General features: G+C 37.7%; 1 protein-coding gene across 1 annotated transcript in view; it reads left to right on the top strand.

Moving 5' to 3' along the window:
* Positions 1-24,564, top strand: part of MACROD2 (mono-ADP ribosylhydrolase 2) — a 1,989,932-nt gene that overhangs the window by 1,182,093 nt on the left and 783,275 nt on the right. The window contains exon 6 of the mRNA XM_060031258.1: positions 4,807-4,928. Coding sequence (XP_059887241.1) covers positions 4,807-4,928 — 122 coding nt within the window. The remainder of the gene's footprint in view (positions 1-4,806; positions 4,929-24,564) is intronic.

Raw genomic sequence — 24,564 nt, forward strand, 5'->3', positions numbered from 1 at the left:
TTCCACTGCCAGCCACTACCCAACTACAACCATATGAGAGGCTCCGTGCCAGACCCCCTAGTTGAGCCATTTCAGAATTGTTGATCCAGAAAAGCCATAAAAAATAATAAAGCATTGTTGTCTTAAGTTATCATGTTTGGGGGTAATTTCTTGCACAGCAATAGCCAATCAGAATTTGCATGTATACAAAGTATGAGGCTAAAGTAATGGAATTCATGATAAGCATGACAAACTTTATATATACAAATGTATGCCATTTCATTCAATAAGTAGCCACACAGAGACAATCATATTGTCTCTGTGATAGTGTGTCTCCCCACACTGATCTGTGACTTTGGGCATAATTCTTTCTCCTGTGGATCCACTGAGCAAGGGAAAATAGATTAAATTTTCTCTACTGGCCTTTTCATCTCTAAAAATTCTTGACCATTATACAAAATTCTTTGGTAACTGAGATACCTGAGAAATATGTTCCTGTCCTACATATTCACTGTAAGGTATCTAAGACTCAATTTGCATATTAAAATTATAGTAAAACTTTAAATATAGATATAAGCCATATAGGTAAAAAATGCCATTTTTCCTACCATTTAAACCCTGAAAATAATTGTTTTATATAAAGAGATTATTGAGAGTAGCAAAATAAAAGAAAAATATACCTAGTGGAGTTATTATTTTAAATCCCTTGAAATTATGTAAATATTTTTAAGTGTATTTTCTTATTTATAGTGATATAAGATCATCTTTAGAGAGCACATTAACAGTCTTTATATGTTGTAGGAATATGGTAGATGGAATTCAGGAACTTGGTTTAACCATATGATCTTTGTTTTAATACTTAATTTTTGTATAGGTAACACATTCACATAATTTGAACATCAAAAATATTAGTAAACAGTGAAGTATCTTCTTCCCATATTTGGCCCTATCCTTGTAGTTTTCATAGGTTAACCACTGCTGTTAATTACTTGTTTATCCTCCCAGAGATATTTTATACATATATTAAAACAAATGTGCATTCTTTTCTACATCTGTGGAGGTATTTTTACACTAATGGTACCATGCTTAACATTTCTGCATCTCTTTTCTTCCCTCTCTCCTTCCCTCCCTCCCTCCCTCCCTCCCTCCCTCCCTCCCTTCCTTCCTTCCTTCCTTCCTTCCTTCCTTCCTTCCTTCTTTCCTTCCTTCTTCCCTCCCTCCCTCCCTCCCTCCTTTCCTTCCTTCCTTCCTTCTCTTTCTCTCTCTCTATTTCTTTGTTTCTTTCTTTTTCTTCCATAGTAATATATCCTGAATATCTTTCCATATTCATACATAAATACCTTCATTGTCCTTTTTCCAGAAGCATAATGTTTCATTGTATAAATGTACAATTATTTCACTAGTCCCCTACTGATGGACATTTAGGTTGTCTCCAAGCATATCATCCACAGAATATATTCCTAGAAATCGAATTATTATACCAAAAGGAGTCTACATGTGTAATTTGGAAAGATATGGTTAACCACTGTCTCTGGGAATGGTGCCAGTTTGCATTTCATTGTATAGGCATGTTGGAGAAAATTGAACCATGACTGATGTTCATTTGTCTGGAAAGTAGTGAATTAGACTACTCAGAAACTATAGCTTAATTCTTGATAGACATGTAGAAGAGGGATTGTATTTGAGAGCTGCAAAGAATCTTAGAGGCCATCTTATTCAACTCCTTTTAGGTTTTAAGACCAAAGCCCAAAGAGAAGAATGACTTGCCCAAGGTCAACAGCTGGTTAGTGACAGATCTGGGACTTCTGACAATTATAATCAGATCTTAGGGCTTACAGTCTGGTGCTCTTTCCACACCAGAGGAAAGGTAACTGCCACTCCTGCCTGTATGCTCAGGATGCCTGGGATGCCACTGCTGCTGATAATTAGTATTTCTTGAGTGTCTGCCTGTACCAGGCATCAGATGAAACACTTCTATTTACATTATCTTATTTATACCATGGAATCCACAAATTCATGTGCAAGATAATTGCATAAATTGAATGCATGTATCTCGTGTATCTCACATGCATATGTCCACTCTGAAGATTGTATTGTGTTTAATAAAATGTAAATTAATACAAAGCATCATTGAGGTTTTAATAGCTGTTTTTCTCTAACTTGTTCTCAATCAGTGGATTTTGAAACTGCTACTGTGAAAGGGTAGACCATAAGACTTTTGATATGAAAAAGAGGATCCTTATACTCAAAATGCTTGAGAGCCACTTAACAGTGTTTAAAGTCCTTTTAACTGCCCAGACATCATTCTGTACTCCATCTGTCTCCATTACAAGGTTAAATACTAATGATGCCACAAGCACAGAAGAGACCACAGAGATCATCTAAGCAGCTGATTCATTTTGTGGATAAGGAAACCAAGGCAGGGACCAATGAAAGGATGGCTTCATCTGGGTTACTCCACTAGTCAGGGCTGGAGCTGGAATCAGAAAACAGGCCTCCTGACTGAATTTTATAACAGGAAAAGGGGGAACTCCTTGGTGTGTCAGAGTCACCCATAAGTACTATAAACAATTAAAATAATGAAGAAAATTTCCTTTCGAGCCTTATAGGTTTGTGGATCTGAGAGGTTGTGATATTGGTCGATAATAACACTTGATCTTGGATGCTGTAAATTTAATGCAGAGCATAACCAACAGAGATCAATATTTTGATGTTGAGGATGCTCTTTTATTGGCTGTTTGTCCTCAGACTTAAATTAAATGGAGAAGTGAAGAAATGCAAGGAATAATTTTTCAAAAATTCCATGTAAGTTAGAGAAAGATGGCTAAGGGAGAAAGCAAAGGAAACATTTATTTATTGTCATTATTTCCAGCCTTTATGGACTTCCCTCTCTCTCTCTCTCTCTCTCTCTCTCTCTCTCTCTCTCTCTCTCTCTCTCTCTCTCCCTCCTTCCCATTAATGCCCCTAAGCCCTGTGTTCACTTGGCAAAAGTAGACACATCTTTATGACCTGGATAAGAGACATTTATTCTTGACCTTCTCCATCCACAAAATAAGGAAACCAAGGTGATATCCTGTTGCTCTTTTATATGGTATTTGATGGACAGAGGCACTGGGAATGAGGTTTAAGAAAACAAATAAAACAAAAGAAACAACAAACATAGATTTCACCTTCAACAATGGCAAGGGGGGGTGCCAAAATTGCCCTGGAATAACAGGGCACAGGTTAATTTGTGGAAACTTAGGCCCATGAGGGAATCTGCAAACCTTAGGTTTAGTCAAATGTATTTTGGAAACAGAGCGTTCTGTGTTCATCACACCCCTCCCTTGTGGAGACTCACAATTCATTGTAGCATCCTAAGTGTCCAGAGGAACCCTACACTAAGGTAACTGATTGACTTAATCTCACCTGGTGATCCCCAAATTTAATTGACCTTTAAACCCATATCTTACTGAACCTGCTTTGGGACATCCTGTTGCAATTCTTGTCTGTTATTACAAAAACAATATTAGTGTGTGTGTGTGTCTGTGTGTCTGTTTGGTTTTGTTTTGTTTTTTGCTAAATACAACCTAATCTCCCTTTTTCCTCTCGTTCTATTAATATGTCGTAGCGGTTCTCACTTTAAAGCCAGGTTTGTCTGTGAAATAACATCTGCATAAACTCACTAATGAGGTTTCTGCCTATTTTGATCACAAGATATCATCTTCAACATTATCTGACAAGGGTTTAAATACTGTTTTAAGTCATTAAAAGTTGAAGTCAACATTTGGGGATTTTCTCAACATTAAATAATACTCTTGACATTTAGCAGACAATTAATAAAGATCTTTCTCTTAGTGATTTATTTTCTGCTATTTAAATTTCATATGCCATTTAAAACTATTCCATAGTTGCATTTTGGTAAAGCGTTCTTATCCTCTTGTTACTGTTTTTGAAATTAAGTGATACTGATTAGCCAAAGCAAGTCATTTATTTTCATTATAATATTCTAATGACTGAATTTCTTTTTTGATCAAAGTTGATTAGTTATTGTTATTCACATCATTTAAATAAGTTTATAATCCAGATTAACAGATAAGACTGAGAAGCAGGAGTTACAAGGCATTTTCAAGTAATTTGGATTAAAATTTAGTCTATTTCTTACAACCTTTATTGACTTAGAACAAACATATGGACACCAAGAGGGGAAAGGGGTCATGGTGGTGGTGTGATGAATTGGGAGATTGGGATTGACATGTGTACACTAATATGTATAAAATAGATTACTAATAAGAACCTGCTGTACTAAAAAATAAATTAAATTAAAAAATAACCCTTTTAGTGTTATTACTGATTATTATAAATTCTTTTGACATATTTCCAGAAACTTGCCCTTCTTTATTGTGTACAATGCCTGATACTATTGTCTTATTTATAAGTAAGGTGATGTGTAAGATTGGTACTTCCTTCCCATGTCAATTCAGAATGTTCATTTTGTAGGCAACTATTTCTCAGTTTATTTCCCACTGAGGATTTGTCTTCTGCCAGCGTGCCAATTATTCACACCTTATATTATAATCTGTTATGCTTGGATCTGACCAGTAGCGATGGAAAAATTTACTGGTAGGGGATTCCTTTTCACAATTATCACCTTCCTGGAAATTTGCCTACTTTAAAAAGCTGTGCTATCTAAAATCTTTTACCAGAGAAGCATTTGCATCATCAGTATTTCTTAGCTTGCTTGTCTCCAAGCTCCAACACAAATACCTAAAATAAATAAAGCACCAATTATGTGAAAAGTGAAAAATATCTTGCTTATCCTATTTTTCCTTCCTTTTGTATTTACAGATGTTATCCATACCGTAGGACCAATAGCCAGAGGCCATATTAATGGTTCCCACAAGGAAGACCTTGCAAATTGCTATAAATCATCTCTGAAACTGGTGAAAGAAAATAACATCCGATCAGTTGTAAGTACTTTTATGCTTCTTGTTTCTTATTCTTTTTCAGCCTTTTTATACTGGAAAATCAATCTTGTCCAAAATGAGGGTAGGATATCATTTCTATAATTCTAAAAGCTAAGTTTAACGACCTTAGTATGTGATGTAGTCTGTCGGTTTTGTTGCCTAATTGTTTTAGAATTTAAAAGTATAGAGTCCCAGAACTGGAACCATCACATCTAATTTATTTTCTCCTTGTTGCCCTTATCTTTTGAAGAAAATGTTTGTGAGTGTGTGTGTGTGTGTGTGTGTGTGTGTTTTAACTTGAAAGATGTTATTCTTTTAGATTGATTTTGGTCTTCCTAAACTAATACTCTGTAGTTGGGTATGCCACATCCCTTCTTAGTTCTATCAATTTAGATGGGAGAGTTCAGAAAATGTGGATCTAATCTATTTCCTTAGCAGTAGGCTGAGATGAAAGGGGGTCTCCTCTAGCTGGATTTGGAGATATTTATTCACCTGCTTTTCTTTTGCAACATGCCCTACATTTATTACATCTCAATTACACCAGTAAAATAAAACTATGAGAAAAATGAGAGTGTAAATACCCAATCGTAAGTTAATTTGGGCAGAATCCCTTGGGTTTTTCAGATAGATGTTAACCTTGCCGAAATCATGGAACAGGAAGATAGTTAAACACTTGACTTCTCAGCAGGCTGAATGGATCAGCATTGCTTGCGAGTTCACAGAAGTGGTGGTTTTATTATTTGCATGAAGGAGCATCGAGAGTCAGACACATTTAGATAACCCTGGATGGTTGCTGTACTTTTCATGCATGATTATAATTATGAAGTGCCTTTTCCAATGTGAGTTTGCTTAAAATAAGACAACTTTTTTTCAAGCCAATTATACCGCCTTTTACATCTTTGCCTACTTGTTAACAGAGCTAGATATTTCATCTCACTCTCTGATTTTTAAAAATTTTCTCTTTGCAAATGAATCAATAAGTTAGACACTATTTTGTCTTAGAGGAGAAAGCTGAAGTTCAAAGAGGGAGCAAAGTAAGCTACTAAACCAGTTGACTCATTTTGTTCTCTAAAGGAAAATAACAAAAATCAAAACAGGTGTGCACTTTCTGGGAGTAATTAAAATTTTGTCAATATAGCTTATTGATTAAAAGAGGCAAATGGGGCTGAAGTGCTAAGAAAGATGGATATGTATAGAAATTTCCAACTTGGGAAATATGGACCTTGCGACGTGAAGAGAATATGCTAACAAATTCACTGGCATCTCTAATGATTTTCTTGAAGTCAGTAAAAAGTAAGAAGAGACTAGCCCATTAGAAACAATGTAAAAACATCACCCATCCTTTTAACGGAAAAAATAAACATCCCTAACTATGATGACCTTAAAATAATCATATCTGCTGTTACTGTACTTGCTACCATGAGGTAAAGAGTGGAAGAATTATCGACTAAGTTAAATTAACTTTTATCAGATGCCCTACAATGTGATACTCTAGTCATCCTGAGATTGGAATTAGGTCTATTCTATGTTACCATGTTTGATGATGATTTTGAGGGGTTAATTACATGTGACTTGGATAAAATTAGCACGTGGTGGCACTAAACTGAAGTCATTGCAATATTAGTAAATAAAAATGGAGATGGAAAATATCTGCAAAATATGAAGGAAAATGTCCAGCTAAATTAATCACCGTGTTCTTACATGGTTGACTGGAGTTGCCATCGAATATCTTGTCTCATATTCTTTAAAAAAATCTGCCTTCCTTGCTGCTTCTTTTCTTTTTTTTATCGAACAATATTGATTTACAGTGTTGTATTGAATATAGTTCCCTGTGCTATACAGTAGGACCTTGTTGTTTATCTTGTTTATATACAGTGGTGTATATCTGCTAATACCAAGCTCCTAATTTATCCTGCCCCTTTGGTAACCATAAGTTTGTTTTCTGTGTCTGCGAGTCTGTTTCTGTTTTATAAATAAGTTCATTTGTATCATTTCTTTTATACTCCACATATAAGTGATATCATATGGTATTTGTCTTTCTCTGTCTGACTTGCTTCACTTAGTATGATAATCTCTAGGTCCATCCATGTTGCTGCAAATGGCATCATTTCATTCTTTTTATGGCTTTCCATTTTGTATATGTACCACATCTTCTTTATCCATTCATCTGTTGATGGACATTTAGGTTGCTTCCATGTTTTGGCTATTGTAAATAGTGCTGCTATGAACACTGGGGTGTGTGTATATTTTCAAATTATAGTTTTCTCCAGCTATATGTCCAGGAGTGGGACTGTTGGATCATATGGTGATTCTATTTTTAAAGGAAGCTTCATGCTGTTCCCCATGGTGGCTGCCTTTCTTTCATTTCTTGCAGGAGGAAATGGGGTTTTCTACTTTATATGGAATGGAATGTCATGTTCTTGACCAACATTAAAAAAAAGAATGATGCTAATGTCATCAAATCCTTGTCATATGGGAGGAAATGGAAAATTCTTAGAAATGTTATCATGACTGGATACATCTTTTATTGTACAGGCTTCCCACTTTATAGACATTACTATAGATGGGGAGAGATGTCTGATATCAAAATCCTGGTTAGTAAGATGGAAAATAAAGTTAACTTGAGCTCATTTATATGCACATCAAAGAAAATTTCTCATAAACCCTTTTATCAGATCAGCTTAGTGTGACCATGGAAAAGTCATGTCAGTATTTTGTAGCCTCAGTTTCCATATACAAAGAATCAGTAAATTATTACTGTCTAAATCATGAGGCTATTATGAGGATCAGTTGAAATAATGGATGTAAAATAACTGGAAAATGTATTCTCTATAAAAGTATTTGATAATATTACTTCAAGTGTAAGATATTTTCACAGTTTATGATTTGGCAAATTTAGGAGATTGAGGTCGTTCTTGCTTTGATATTCTGAAACCCAGGCCTCTAGACATTATCATATCATTTCTTGATGTTTTCATACAGAAATAAATTATCATGAAGTACCCAGTTAGTATATTTGTAAAGGAAGATCTCAATTTTTTCTTCCTCCTATGTAGGGAAAAATCTCATTCTTCCCCAGTGTGTGTTCCTTCCCTGTGAGTCTCCTTTACTACTCACACAGAACAGTTCACTCATGACGTTTCTGGTCACCAAATGTGTGGAGGTTTCTTCCCACACGAAGCAATTCTCTGCAACCCCACCTAGGTGTCCTATAATTTAACTCAGTTCTGACACTGTGTACCTGGAGATAGTGTCAGACCCCATAGATTCAGGACTCAGTCCCACAAGACTGCCACCCCTCCCCCGCCCTTCACACACACCATTAAGATGCCAGTTGCAAGCTCAGGTTGTCACCTATGCTTCTGACCTACTAGCTATAGATTGGAAGGTCCAACGACCCTCTGCTTGGGTTCAGTTAACTTGCTAGAGCAGGTCACAGAACTCAGGGAAACACTTACATACATGTACCAGTTTATCAAAGGTGTGATAAAGGATTCAGATGAACAGCCAGATGAAGGGATACATAGGACGAGGTCTGAGTGGGTCCGGAGCACAGGAGCTTCTGTCCCCATGCAGTTGGGGTGGATTTTTATCCTCCTACATCCCCTGGTGTGGATGTGTGCACCCACTGGAAGCTCTCCCAACCCCAAACTATTGAGGTATTACGGAGACTTACTCACATAGGCATGATCAATCATTAACTCCATTTCCAGCCCCTCTCCCTTGTCTGGAGGATGAGGGATGGGAATGAAAATTCCAAGCTTCTAATCATGTCTCAAGTCATCCAGAAGCCCACTCAGAGTCAATTCATTAGGACAAAAGATTCTTCTAGTGCTCTAATCACTTAGAAATTTACAAGAGTTTTAGGAGCCCTGTGTCAGGCATGGGATCAAAGACAAATACTAAAACAAAAGATGCTCCCATGTTCTTATCACTTCAGAAATTTCAAAGGTTTCAGGAGCTCTGTGCCAGCAACCAGGGACAGAAACCAACATATATTTTCTATTATCTCATACTACTGTGTTTATTTAGGCAGTTAAAACTATTAATGTTGCTAATAATGATTAATATCATCTTATTCATAATCATTAATAATATCATTGTTAATAGTACCAACTCATGTGTGTATTGACAGCACAGAACATGCCACAAACCCTTACTGCTCAGTAGATGCACTGAATTGAATTAAATTATACTAATCTTGTCACCACATGCAGCTGTCTTAAATTTGTAGTCTAATTTTTAACTTAAAAAAATACTCTTACGTTATCATGGTTTCTTCCACTATGTGTTGTTTTACAATAAAGCTACAAAAATAAATAAGGAGTAACTAGCTAAGGTGGGGTAGCAGATGTGTAACAAAGTGGCTATAAGGCAGTGTGGTAAATGCCATAAAGGGAATGTATTACTCTACTGGTCTGGATCAGCTAGGCTGTGCTACACCTACAAATAACCTCAAAATCTTAGTGGTCTGCATTCAGAGACCCTGGCGAATTAGGCATCGCATTGTCTCTGGGCTCTGCTATTTGGAGCTGACAACCTCCTCAGCCATGGAACTTTGCAAAATCATGCATAAACCTTTTACTGTCTCAGATTAGAAGTGACACACATAATTTCCGCTTCCATTTAATTGGCCAGAACTATTCACATCGTCCTGCCTACCTGCAAGTGGGCCAGGGAAATGTCTGTGAATAAGTGAAATATTTGATGGTAACACTTTTCTGCCAAAATGAAGCCAAAGGCTTTGGTGTCACAGCAGAGGGGTCAGAGATGTCTGCTTTACTCTAATTTCTCTGAAGGAATATATTCTTCAAAATTTTGCTGGCAGTAAACCAAATAATATGATCGTATATTTATTTAATAAATAATAAGACCTATTGTGTTCCAAGACATTTTTAGATATCTCCTAAGACCTAGAGGATATAATGTTTACCTTCAAGTATATAATTTGTCTCAGTCTCCTGACCATTCAGACAAATAAATAGACCAGATCGTCATGTCCATTGTATGATTTGAGAGTACTCTCCTGTTCTGTCATCACTTTTAAATATCTTCCCATGGAAGCCTGAAATTCTGTAATTAATGAGTAATTTATGATGGTCAGGAATTGTTCTTTCTCTGCAATTTTCCTTTAAAATGCAAATACTCAGGAGATCAGCAGATGATGAATTTCCTAATACCTTAATTTGAAGAAATTTATCAAATTACTTTTCACTTTGGCAGGATAAATGAGAGGACAATAAAAGTACCAAGCACCTCTGCCTGGGGGAGAATTGGAAGGGAGGTTGGGAGAAACAGGAAACAAAGTGGGGTACAAAGAAATTTCACTGACCTTCTAGTTGTGCTAAAAGGAGATACTTTTTAAATAGAGAAGAAGGAAAGGCAAGTCACATAATTATCTAGGAATAAGGTAATTATTTGGTTACTGGATGTGACATTTGTGGATACAACATTTTGCTATGAAAAAAATATTATTCCTTTTATTAATTTAGAAAAAAATATCTCCTTAAATTTTTCTCCTTTATCCATTCTTTTTGGTAACTTTTAAAAATATGTACCCACATGTTTGCTTTAGGTTGTAAAAGAATAAAAAGAAATTAATAAATCTAATGGTTCATTTTACAGTGGCAGTTCTCTTCTATGAATTATTAATTAGAACAGCTTTATTAATACCAAGGATGTTTAAATTTAGGGTTTTAATCATGCAATCTTACCATAGAGAGTTTCAGGTGAAAAATCTGACCAATCTTTCATGAGTCCTAGATGTGGTTTGTGCAAGTACCTTATTCCGTCCAACTTACTTCAAACATTGATTCAGTTATTTTCCTCCAACCATGAGTTCCCCTTGGGCAAAATTCAAATGTATGCAAATTTACTTTGGTATACATTCTTGACAACCTTGAGAATGTTGATTCCAGTGTAAGCAAAAAGCGTAAGTCACCATGTAGGGGATAACTAGAAACAGAATGAACTGGAAATGGGCATAGGGAAAAAAATGAAAGAAAAGTCAAGGAGGGTGCAGATTTTCTCAGTAAAACATTGGAAAAGATAAAGGTAGATGTCAAAAAATAGATCCAGGTCTTAGAACCACAGTATTCTAATGCATGTAACTTGAGAAATGAATAATCAGTTGCTCATGAAGTCAAGCAACTGAATGATTTTGATTTCTAGGACAATGTTATGTCCTAAGAAAACGAAAAGGGTGTTTTGGCACTGGAGGAGGACTGAACATATACAGAATATCCTTTTGAATGTATATCAGCTAAAACATGCAAATGGAAATTGTTTATATTGGTGAAACCTCAGGGGCAGAGGTAGGGTTGAATACAGGAAGGAAAAATTTTATGGAGAAAGGGCTGGTAAATAGAGGTTAATAATACTGTATCCATTATCACTAGATGCTGATGTAGAGTTATTAAAATAGCATAGGTATTATCTTATATGTCATGCTGCTTTTATCGTTTTCTGTTTAAGTGAACATAGAAATATATTATAAGGATTTTTATATTATTATTGACCTCTATTTCTCTTTTTTTTTTTTTTTTTTACAATATGATTTAAAATTTCTCAGTGTCAAATTCTTTTACCACCAGGTTCAATTTTAGGAACTAATCCATGCTGTTCAAAGTGATCTCTTCTCTCAGCATCAGTTAAAAGGCATAAATTCATGTTTGTCAGTGATATTAGGTATTCAAGAAAACTCCTTTTAACTGACAAAATATAGTGTACCCAGTTTGACATTCTTTGAGTGAAAACATGCAATAAAAAATAGATGTTTTTTATTAAAATGATTAGGTTGTGAAAATAAACCAGATTTCATGTAGGTTAAAAAATGATTTTCCCACGAAGTATAAGTAATAATTGATATATGAATTTGGTAGTTTTCTGTGATTATGGGCAGACCAAAAGATAGTTGTTTGTTTGAATGGTGTATACCACTGTGGTTTCCATATGAGTGTGATGCTAAGTGATTTATCGACTGAAAACAATTGTAAATCTTCACTGGTAGAAAACATCCAATGCCCATAGAGATGCCTCAAAGCTAGATGATGTTCCCTCCATGAGTCATAAGTTTTGAGAAGTAATACTTTCCAATGGAAGAGATGCTGGACCTACTGTACCTCTAGGCACTATGGCAGTAAGCAAGTTTGGAATTCTGCATTTAATTGTTTCACTGTGGTGTAGGTTTTCATTTTAAGACATAGTCAAGTGAATCTTATTTTCTTATACAAGTTCCCTTCTGAGAGGGTTGCCATGGCAATGAGTTCTCAGCCTCAAATTCTTAAATGCTGGTTTTATTTCATTATCTGAGTTTCCATTACAGGCCACATCAATCAATGCAATCCTTTCTACAAGAAGACTTCTGCAGCCTTAAAAAGCTGACCCTTTAATTTGTTACCTCTTCTCCTCCGACTAACTTGATATCACAGTTTGTTTTTTTTTTGTAGTCAATGTGTATATCATTTTATTTTATTTTATTTATTTTTTGACATTGTTTGAGATTTTATTTTAATCTGAAGACAAACTGAAGTCATATTTTCAGCACTTTAAAATGGGATTAAATAATATAATTTTGTTATACCATGTAGCTTCCATGCAAAATAGTGTATCTGTCCCCATGTGTGTGTATATATATATGTGTGTGTGTGTGTGTGTGTTTGTGTCTATATCTATCTATATCTGTATCTATCTATATCTATCTATCTATCTATATCTATATCTATCTATCTATCTATCTATCTATCTATCTATCTATCTATCTATATATATATCCTACTGGTTCTATTTCCCTGGTAGAACTCTAACCAGTACAGATTTTGGTATCCTTATATCTTTTTTCTTTGTTTGTTTTCACATGTTTATTGGAAACTTGGTGTGTTAGTTTCTGCTTTATAACAAAGTGAATCAGTTGTACGTATACATATGTTCCCATATCTCTTCCCTCTTGCATCTCCCTCCCTCCCACCATCGCGATCCCACCCCTCTAGGTGGTCACAAACCACCTAGCTGATCTGCCTGTGCTATGCGGCTGCTTCCCACTAGCTATCAATTTTACGTTTGGTAGTATATATATGTCCATGCCACTCTCTTGCTTTGTCACAGCTTACCCTTGGCCCTCCCCATTTCCTCAAGTCCATGCTCTAGTAGGTCTGTGTCTTTATTCCCGTCTTACCCCTAGGTACTTCATGACCTTTTTTTTTTTTTTTCTTAGATTCCAAATATATGTGTTATCATATGGTATTTGTTTTTTCTCTTTCTGACTTACTTCACTCTGTATGACAGACTCTACAAATAACTCAATTTCGTTTCTTTTTATGGCTGAGTAATATTCCATTGTATATATGTACCACATCTTCTTTATACATTCATCTGTTGATGGACACTTAGGTTGTTCCATGCCCTGGCTATTGTAAATAGAGCTACAATGAACATTTTGGTACATGACTATTTTTGAATTATGGTTTGCTCAGGGTATATGCCCAGTAGTGGGATTGCTGGGTAGTATGGTAGTTCTATTTTTAGTTTTTTAAGGAACCTCCATAATGTTCTCCATGGTGGCTGTATCAATTTACATTCCCACCAACATTGCAAGAGTGTTCCATTTTCTCCACACCCTCTCCAGCATTTATTGTTTCTAGATTTTTTGATGATGACCATTCTGACCGGTGTGAGATGATATCTCATTGTAGTTTTGATTTGCATTTCTCTAGTGATTAATGATGTTGAGCATTCTTTATGTGTTTGTTGGCAGTCTGTATATCTTCTTTGGAGAAATGTCTATTTAGGTCTTCTGCCCATTTTTGGATTGGGTTGTTTGTTTTCTTGATATTGAGCTGCATGAGCTGCTTGTAAATTTTGGAGATTAATCCTTTGTCAGTTGCTTCATTTGCAAATATTTTCTCCTATTCTGAGGGTTGTTTTTTGGTCTTGTTTATGGTTTCCTTTGCTGTGCAAAAGCTTTTAAGTTTCATTAGGTCAAATTTGTTTATTTTTGGTTTTATTTCCATTTCTTTAGGAGGTGGGCCAAAAAAGATCGTGCTGTGATTTATGTCATAGAGTGTTCTGCCTATGTTTTCCTCTAAGAGTTTGAGAGTGTCTGGCCTTACATTTAGGTCTTTAATCCATTTTGAATTTATTTTTGTGTACAGTGTTAGGGAGTGTTCTAATTTCATACTTTTTTTTTTTTTTTTTTTTTTTGCTGTACACGGGCTTCTCACTGTTGTGGCCTCTCCTGTTGCAGAGCACAGGCTCCGGACGCGCAGGCTTAGCGGCCATGGCTCACGGGCCTAGCCACTCCGCAGCATGTGGGATCTTCCCAGACTGGGGAACGAACCTGTGTCCCCTGCATTGGCAGGCGGACTCTCAACCACTGCGCCACCAGGAAAGCCCTAATTTCATACTTTTACATGTACCTTTCCAGTTTTCCCAGCATCACTTATTGAAGAGGCTGTCTTTTCTCCACTGTATATTCTTGCCTCCTTTATCAAAGATAAGGTGACCATATGTGCATAGGTTTATCTCTGGGCTTTCTATCTTGTTCCATTGATCTATATTTCTGTTTTTGTGCCAGTACCATACTGTCTTGATTACTGTAGCTTTGTAGTATAGTCTGAAGTCAGGGAGCCTGATTCCTCCAGCTTCGTTTTTCTTTCTCAAGATTGCTTTGGTTATTCGGGGTCTTTTGTGTTTCCATACAAATTGTGAAATTTTTTGTTCTAGTTCTGTGAAAAATGCCAGTGGTAGTTTGATAGGGATTGCATTGTATCTGTAGATTGCTTTGGGTAGTAGAGTCATTTTCACAATGTTGATTCTTCCAATCCAAGAACATGGTATATCTCTCCATCTATTTGTATCATCTTTAATTTCTTTCATCAGTGTCCTATAATTTTCTGCATACAGGTCTTTTGTCTTCGTAGGTAGGTTTATTCCTACATATTTTATTCTTTTTGTTGCAGTAGTAAATGGGAGTGTTTTCTTAATTTCACTTTCAGATTTTTCATCATTAGTGTATAAGAATGCACGAGATTTCTGTGCATTAATTTTGTATCCTGCTACCTTACCAAATTCATTGATTAGCTCTAGTAGTTTTCTGGTAGCATCTTTAGGATTCTCTATGTAGAGTATCATGTCATCTGCAAACAGTGACAGCGTTACTTCTTCTTTTCCGATTTGGATTCCTTTCATTTCTTTTTCTTCTCTGATTGCTGTGGCTAAAACTTCCAAAACTATGTTGGATAAGAGTGGTGAGAGTGGGCAACCTTGTCTTGTTCCTGATTTTACTGGAAATGGTTTCAGTTTTTCACCATTGAGGACGATGTTGGCTGTGGGTTTGTCATATATGGCCCTTATTATGTTGAGGAACGTTCTCTCTGTGCCTACATTTTGCAGGGTTTTATCATAAACAGGTGTTGAAATTTGTCAAAAGCTTTCTCTGCATCTATTGAGATGATCATATGGTTTTTCTCCTTCAATTTGTTAATATGGTGTATCACGTTGATTTTTTGCGTATATTGAAGAATCCTTGCATTCCTGGAATAAACTCCACTTGATCATGGTGTATGATCCTTTTAATGTGCTGTTGGATTCTGTTTGCTAGTATTTTGTTGAGGATTCTTGCATCTTTGTTCATCAGTGATACTGGCCTGTAGGTTTCTTTCTTTGTGACATCTTTGTCTGGTTTTGGTATCAGGGTGATGGTGGCTTCGTAGAATGAATTTGGGAGTGTTCCTCCCTCTGCTATATTTTGGAAGAGTTTGAGAAGGATAGGTGTAAGCTCTTCTCTAAATGTTTGATAGAATTCACCTGTGAAGCCATCTGGTCCTGGGCTTTTGTTTGTTGGAAGATTTTTAATCACAGTTTCAATTTCAGTGCTTGTGATTGCTCTGTACATATTTTCTATTTCTTCTGGATTCAGTCTTGGCAGGTTGTGCATTTCTAAGAATTTGTCCATTTCTTCCAGATTGTCCATTTTATTGGCATAGAGTTCCTTGTAGTAACCTCTCATGATCTTTTTTATTTCTTCAGTGTCAGTTGTTACTTCTCCTTTTTCATTTCTAATTCTATTGATTTGAGTCTTCTCCCTTTTTTTCTTGATGAGACTGGCTAATGGTTTATCTATTTTGTTTATCTTCTCAAAGAAACAGCTTTTAGTTTTATTGATCTTTGCTATCATTTCCTTCATTTCTTTTTCATTTATTTCTGATCTGATGTTTATGATTTCTTTCCTTCTGCTAACTTTGGGGTTTTCTTGTTCTTCTTTCTCTAATTGCTTTAGATGCAAAGTTAGGTTGTTTATTTGAGATGTTTCTTGTTTCTTAAGGTAGAATTGTATTGCTATAAACTTCCCTTTTAGAACTGCTTTTGCTGCATCCCATAGGTTTTCGGTCATCATGTCTCCATTGTCATTTGTTTCTAGGTATTTTTTGATTTTCTCTTTGATTTCTTCAGTGATCACTTTGTTAGTAAGTAGTATACTTTTTAGCCTCCATGTGTTTGTATTTTTCACAGATCTTTTCCTGTAATTGAGATTTAGTCTCATAGCGTTGTGGTCGGAAAAGATACTTGATACAATTTCAATTTTCCTAAATTTACCAAGGCTTGATTTGGGACCCAGGATATGATCTATCCTGGAGAATGTTTCATGAGCACTTGAGAAAAACGTGTATTCTGTTGTTTTTGGATGGAATGTCCTATAAATATCAATTAAGTCCATCTTGTTTAATGTATCATTTAAAGCTTGTGTTTCCTTACTTATTTTCATTTTGGATGATCTGTCCATTGGTGAAAGTGGGGTGTTAAAGGCCCCTAATATGATTGTGTTACTGTCGATTTCCCCTTTTATGGCTGTTAGTATTTGCCTTATGTATTGAGGTGCTCCTATGTTGGGTGCATAAATATTTACAATTGTTATATCTTCTTGGATCGATCCCTTGATCATTATGTTGTGTCCTTTTTTGTCTCTTGTAATAGTCTTTATTTTAAAGTCTATTTTGTCTGATATGAGAATTGCTACTCCAGCTTTCTTTTGATTTCCATTTGCATGGAATATCTTTTTCCATCCCCTCACTTTCAGTCTGTATGTGTCCCTAGGTCTGAAGTGGGTCTCTTGTATATAGCATATATATGGGTCTTGTTTTTGTATCCATTCAGTCAGTCTGTGTCTTTTGGTGGGAGCATTTAATCCATTTACATTTAAAGGAATTATCAATATGTATGTTCCTATTCCCATTTTCTTAATTGTTTTGAGTTTGTTATTGTAGGTCTTTTCCTTCTCTTGTGTTTCTTGCCTAGAGAAATTCCTTTAGCATTTGTTGTAAAGCTGGTTTGGTGGTGCTGAACTCTCTCAGCTTTTGCTTGTCTGTAAAGGTTTTAATTTCTCCATCAAATCTGAATGAGATCCTTGCTGGGTAGAGTAATATTGGTTGTAGGTTTTTCTCCTTCCTCACTTTAATTATGTCCTGCCAATCCCTTCTGGCTTTCAGAGTTTCTGCTGAAAGATCAGTTGTTAACCTTATGGGGATTCCCTTGTGTGTTATTTGTTGTTTTTCCCTTGCTGCTTTTAATATGTTTTCTTTGTATTTAATTTTTGACAGTTTGATTAATATGTGTCTTGGCATATTTCTCCTTGGATTTATCCTGTGTGGGACTCTCTGTGCTTCCTGGACTTGATTAACTATTTCCTTTCCCATATTAGGGAAGCTTTCAACTATAATCTCTTCGAATATTTTCGCAGTCCCTTTCTTTTCTCCTGGGACCCCTATAATTCGAATATTGGTGCATTTAATGTAGTCTCTGAGGTCTCTGAGACTATCCTCAGTTCTTTTCATTCTTTTTTCTTTATTCTGCTCTGTGGTAGTTATTTCCACTATTTTATCTCCCAGGTCACTTATCCGTTCTTCTGCCTCAGTTATTCTGCTATTGATCCCTTCTAGAGTATTTTTAATTTCATTTATTGTGTTGTTCATCATTGCTTGTTTCCTCTTTAGTTTTTCTAGGTCCTTGTTAAATGTTTCTTGCATTTTGTGTATTCCATTTCCAAGATTTTGGATCATCTTTAGTATCATTATTCTGAATTCTTTTTCAGGTAGACTGCCTATCTCCTTTTCATTTGTTAGGTCTGGTGGGGTTTTATCTTGCTCCTTCATCTGCTGTGTGTTTTTCTGTCTTCTCACTTTGCTTATCTTACTGTGTTTGGGGTCTCCTTTTTGCAGGCTGCAGGTTCATTGTTCCCGTTGTTTTTGGTGTCTGTCCCCAGTGGCTAGATTTGGTTCAGTGAGTTGTGTAGGCTTCCTGGTGGAGGGGACTAGTGCCTGTTTTCTGGTGGATGAGGCTGGATCTTGTCTTTCTGTTGGGCAGGTCCATGTCTGGTGGTGTGTTTTGAGGTGTCTGTTGCCTTATTATGATTTTATGCAGCCTCTCTACTAATGGGTGGAGTTGTGTTCCTGTCTTGCTAGTTGTTTGTTATAGGGTGTCCAGCACTGTAGCTTGCTGGTCATTGAGTGAAGCTGGGTCTTGGTGTTGAGATGGAGATCTCTGGGAGATTTTCTCCATTTGATATTATGTGGAGCTGGGAGGTCTCTTGAGGACCAGTGTCCTGAAGTTGGCTCTCCCACCTCAGAGGCACAGCACTGACTCCTGGCTGGAGCACCTAGAGCCTTTCATCCACATGGCTCAGAATAAAAGGGAGAAAAAGTAGAAAGAAAGAGAATAAAATAAAATAAAATAAAGTAAGATGAAATAAAGTTATTAAAATAAAAAAATATTAAGATAAAAAAAATTTAAGTTAAAAAAAAACAAAAACGGACGGACAGAACCCTAGGACAAATGGTGAAAGCAAAGCTTTACAGACAAAATCTCACACAGAAGCATACACATACACACTCACAAAAAGAGGAAAAGGGGAAAAAATAATATATCTTGCTGTCAAAGTCCACCTCTTCAATTTGGGATGATTTGTTATCTATTTAGGTATTCCACTGATGCAGGGTACAAGTTGATGGTGGAGATTTAATCCGCTGCTCCTGAGGCTGCTGGGAGAGATTTCCCTTTCTCTTCTTTGTTCACACAGCTCCCGGGGTTCAGCTTTGCATTTGGCCCCGCCTCTGCATGTAGGTCGCTGGACGGCATCTGTTCTTCGCTCAGACAGGACAGGGTTAAAGGAGCTGCTGGGGATTCCCTGGTGGCGCAGTGGTTGGGAGTCCGCCTGCCGATGCAGGGGACACGGGTTCGTGCCCCGGAGCGGCTGGGCCCGTGAGCCGTGGCCGCTGAGCCTGCGCGTCCGGAGCCTGTGCTCCGCAGCGGGAGAGGCTACAGCGGTGAGAGGCCCGCGTACCGCAAAAAAAAAAAAAAAAAAAAAAAAAAGGAGCTGCTGATTCAGGGGCTCTGGCTCAGGCCGTGGGGAGGGAGGGGCACGGAGTGCGGGGCGAGCCTGCGGCGGCAGAGGCCAGCATAACGTTGCACCAGCCTGAGGCGCACCGTGCGTTCTGCCAGGGAAGTTGTCCCTGGATCCCGGGACCCTGGCAGTGGCGGGCTGCACAGTCTCCCCGGAAGAGGGGTGTGCATAGTGACCTGTGCTCGCACACAGGCTTCTTGGTAGTGGCAGCAGCAGCCTTAGCATCTCATGCCCGTCTCTGGGGTCCGCGCTGATAGCCATGGCTCGCGCCTGTCTCTGGAGCTCCTTTAAGTGACGCTCTTAATCCCCTCTCCTTGCGCACCAGGAAACAAAGAGGGAAGAAAAAGTCTCTTGCCTCTTGGGCAGGTCCAGACTTTACCCGGACTCCCTCCCGGCTAGCCGTGGCGCACTAACCCCTTCAGGCTGTGTTCATGTCACCAACCCTAGTCCTCTCCCAGGGATCTGACCAAAGCCTGAGCCTCAGCTCGCAGCCCCACCCGCCCCGGCGGCTGAGCAGACAAGCCTCTCGGGCTGTTGAGTGCTGGTCGGCACCGATCCTCTGTGCGGGAATCTCTCCGCGGTTTTCCCTCCGCATCCCTGTTGCTGTGCTGTCCTCCGCGGCTCCGAAGCTTCCCCCCTCCGCCACCTGCAGTCTCTGCCTGCGAAGGGGCTTCCTAGTGTGTGGAAACCTTTCCTCCTTCACAGCTCCCTCCCACTGGTGCAGGTCCTGTCCCTATTCTTTTGTCTCTGTTTTTTCTTTTTTCTTTTGCCCTACCCAGGTACGTGGGGAGTTTCTTGCCTTTTGGGAGGTCTGAGGCCTTCTACCAGCGTTCAGTGGGTGTTCTGTAGGAGCAGTTCCACGTGTAGATGTATTTCTGATGTATCTGTGGGGAGGAAGGTGATCTCCGCATCTTACTCTTCCGCCATCTTCCTCGAGACCCCTGTTATCACAGTTTTCCCAGCCCTCTCTTCATCTCCAAGTACCCTCTTCTGCAGAGCCGTCAGTTTGATCTTCTCTTCCGATTTTTGTAAGCAACATCTAGTCTTGGTTTTCAGTTCTCTCATTTGAAAAGGATGATGCTAAGTCTCTGTGTCTTTCCTAGCTGGGGTTCTCACAGCTGTGTGACTAATGATACTATTAATAAATAACAAGAACGAAAGCATCTTTACATTTGTGCTTCACTTTACAGTTTACAGCAGTGGGTTTCTATACATCACCTTGTTTGTTATTCAAATTCTCTAACTAGCTCCCTGTATTTCTTTGATTTTGCCAAGGAGGGGAGAAAAGGCTAAATGAATACTTTTCCTTCCTCTTTCTTCCCTATCTTCACCTTTTATGAGATCTCCTAATTGGGCAGAGGGGTACGAAATATGTAATAATACTCTCATCAGGTTATTATTGCTGGGAATGACAAGTGACCAAGGATGGACAGAAGAGATGAGGAGGAAGGAAAGTGTGGAATGATGGTAAATTCACAGATCATGCTTGGGAAACATACTTCTAAACTCATATTTTCATATATGGCACAATTTGTGTCTTCCAATGGCCACATTAGAGAGAGGATTTGAGTTAGAAGAAATCAGTCATTTAGCCATGAAATATAGTAATAAGAATAGCTAGTAATTTTTCACTTTGTGACAGGCAGTGTATTTCACTCATTTAATCTCAGAGCAATCCTGAGACTGTGGGTTTTTCCCTTTATAGATAGGGAATGTGAGCCATAAGGACAATAAGTAAATTGCCTAAGGTCTCACCTCTAAGAAAAAATGGAGGTGAGATTTAAACTGAAGAAGTCTAAATCCAGTGGCTTTACCCACTCTCTCTGTTTTTTTTTTTTTTTTTTTTTTTTTTTTGGTCTAAATGGTTCTCAATAGTACTGCCTTGTAGGGAGCATTTTGTGAGGGTAGTTTTGGGCAGTCACAATTGGGGGGGTGCCAGTTCAAGGATGCTGCAACGTGTGGGCTGACCAGGCACATGTTGAGATAATGTTTTGCTGGACAGTCATGTAAGTAAAAACCTATTTATAAACAATAGTGTATAAAAACAGTCTTTTTGCTCTTAATATATTCCTGAACGACCATGAAAGTTAAGGGAAGTTTGCACTTAGTTTGCTCAGAATTTTCCAAGAGTGCCTGAGAAAATCAGCCAATGGTGATGACCGTGCCATTTACGGTAGCTGGCAATGCATCCCACCTGTTTGAGTCTGCGTTTGCAGATGTTCTCTTGAAGCCGATTCCAGGTAGGGAAGCAACTAGTTGACTACTTCATCATGTGCTACTTTATTCATTATGTGTGGCATTAGGCACACCTAATCATACCTGAGCCTTTACACGTTGAAAAACAGAATTTTACTATGTCACTTTCCTTTTATATCTCTTTCATATTACTCATGGCATTATGTTGATTTTGAAAATTGACGTATTTTCTTGACTTGGGATCCCCCTGGAAGCAGACCCTGAGAGAAAGATTTACATACAAATACTTAATTTAGAAGAAAAACAGGAAGCACTGGCAGAGAGTAGGGAATGAGAAAGCGAAGGGAAGGCAACCAAAAGTCACATTTTCAAGCAAGTTTCCTCTGTGGGCAGCTGAGGTTCCTTCCTGCTGGGGGGCTCCAGGAGACCAAGTAGAACATGCCTAGGAGTTGTCCCATCTGAGGGATGAGAAGAACTGGGCTATTTATCTTCCACTTCCACCTCTGGTTGGCTGAGGACTGCTCCTGGGACATTAACTCCCCCTCACTTCTTGCGCGCTTCTTGACCAGACTGAGAGAAAGCCCTGAGGCAGAGTCACAGGAAGGGTGTTTGCTGGAGGATGCTGTGGGTGGGCATATACTGGGACGATGAATTCTTGGAAGATGTGAGTGGGGCACTGATACCCTCTGCCTCCTGCTTGTGGGTGAGTTATACTACTTGTAGATGTCACCTCAGCAGAGTCAAGAGGGCTTTACAGAATATTTATTATAAAAAGGGCATGTTGGGTCTGATTGAATTGAGAACCATTGGCTTAAGTTAAACTGAGTTTCTGATAGAACAGTTTGCTAGACACAAGTTGTCTAAAGATTTTTATTCTTGAACTCAGCCATCCAAATTTTCTGCTTCTTTAAGTATGTGTGATATAAATGTCAAAAAGATGGTGATTAATGAGACTAGTGTCACATTCTATGGAATGCATGGAGTTATGAAAGTGAGTGTAATGCTTAGATAGTGGAGGAATAGTATCACAATATTATGTCACCTTGGTTAATTTTTTTCTCAACATTTCATAATAATAAACTTTGATTCATCATGCAAACTCCAAAAGAGTTGGCCACCTAAGGTTGGCTGTATGTAAAATCATTCATCAATTAGGAGACTCATACTGGCAGAGAGCAATTTGATTAGCAGGTTACCTTTGAAATTATCTTTCAAATTATCTTCCTTAAAAATTTTAGAAAATACATTATCTTATATTTTCTTCAAGAGTCTTACAATATGATCAGTTCTTTCCGTAAGAGTGTTTGAAAAAATTTGCTTCATCTCATCTAATGTTGAAAGAATTATTTTTAGTCACTTGTACATTCTACAGATGTGTATCTACTAGAAAAAAACAAGGAAAATATGTTTAAAGTGAAAGTATAAAATAATTTGGCTAGATTTGTCAACTTGATTACTTTCACTTCCTTTATCAGACTAGGGAACATTCCCAGGAAAATCACTACTGGTTTCTACAACAGTGTCTTTCAGAGGAAATACTAGCCCAGGACACTGTCAAAGAAAGTATATTACAGTGATATTTGTATGGAAACTGTAAACAGATTTGCAATGCAAGCTTTCGTCTTGAGTGTTTTATTTTTCCCTGACCTGAGCAACAGTTATTAGATCACTGTATCATGAGGAAATAGTCAATTCAAAACACGGACCACAGAATTTGGTTTGAACAACGGGGCAATTTTGGCATATATCTAGAGGGTTAATAGTCTAGAGCAAAGGCAATGGCTTTATACTGTCCATTTTTTCTTGCAAATGTTCAGATACGTTTTTTTATAGAAGAGCAATTTCAATGAATGGAATCTAAGCTATTCTTAAGCTGTTGAACTGAGACACTAAAAGAGCAAAACAAAACCAATAAAAATGTTAAAATAGAAATAAATCTGTCTGTATCAAGAAAGCTCTCTAGACTTGTTTATGTACAATTCAATAGAGTTGCAAAGAGGACTTATTTATTTATTTTTAATGGAAGCATCATGGTTTATTCAGTCAAGGGGAAAGAAACTAGGGGAAAGAGAGGGCATAGTTTAACATATTTGGGCTGGGTGACAAAGAGTGGAAGAACCACCTATATTACTCCTGGTGACACAGTGTTTCCATGCCTTCTCTCTCTGCCATCTCAGCCTTTTCTATTACAGTGTGGATATGAAGACCAGAGTTGAGGTATGAGCCAGGCAACATGGCAGATGGTATCTGGGGCCAACAACACACACCTGCTCTATGATAAAGACACAGGGGCAAGAGTGCCTGGCTAGTAGCTCATCAATTAGGTGATGAACAGCATCTGTATTTCTAAGTCAAAGCAGATGTAGGACCAAATGAGATCATGATGGGTATCATGAATAGGAAGTCACTTTAGAACTCACATTGCTGTCACCCTAGAGGTGGCCCTTATCTCTTTGTATTTCGAGATAACACTTTTGTTTGTTTCATACATTTTATCATGGATCATACCTTAGAGGTTATTAACTTATAAATGTATTTGACATTCTATGAATCCTACCTATATCTCAAAATCTACCTTCTTAGTTTTTATCATTACTCAACACGTGAGTTTCATATATCCCATTTGTTTTTCTACCGTAGAAGAATTGAATATTCTCAAATAACACAATAAATACATTACACTTTTTGGATTAAAAGAGATGACATATGAATTTTGTAATGGGGATGGATGGGTATGTGGGTATTTATTACAGCCATCCCTCTATATCCTCAAGGGATTGGTTACAGGACCCCCACAGATACCAAAATTCAAGGATGCTCCAGTCCCTTATATAAAATGAGTACTGTCAGCCCACCACGTCCCCCCACCATGTCTGTGGGTTCTGCACCCACAGACATGGATGGCTGACTGTGCACCGTTTCCTGTATTTTTTGTGCATGTTTGAAATTTCCCATAATAAAGCAAACTTGAATGTTTAAAAATATAAAAGGCAGTGATAAATATTAGTATGGGGCTTCCCTGGTGGCGCAGTGGTTGAGAGTCTGCCTGCC

This window comes from Delphinus delphis, chromosome 15, assembly GCF_949987515.2.
Source record: "Delphinus delphis chromosome 15, mDelDel1.2, whole genome shotgun sequence".
Taxonomy (NCBI): domain Eukaryota; kingdom Metazoa; phylum Chordata; class Mammalia; order Artiodactyla; family Delphinidae; genus Delphinus; species Delphinus delphis.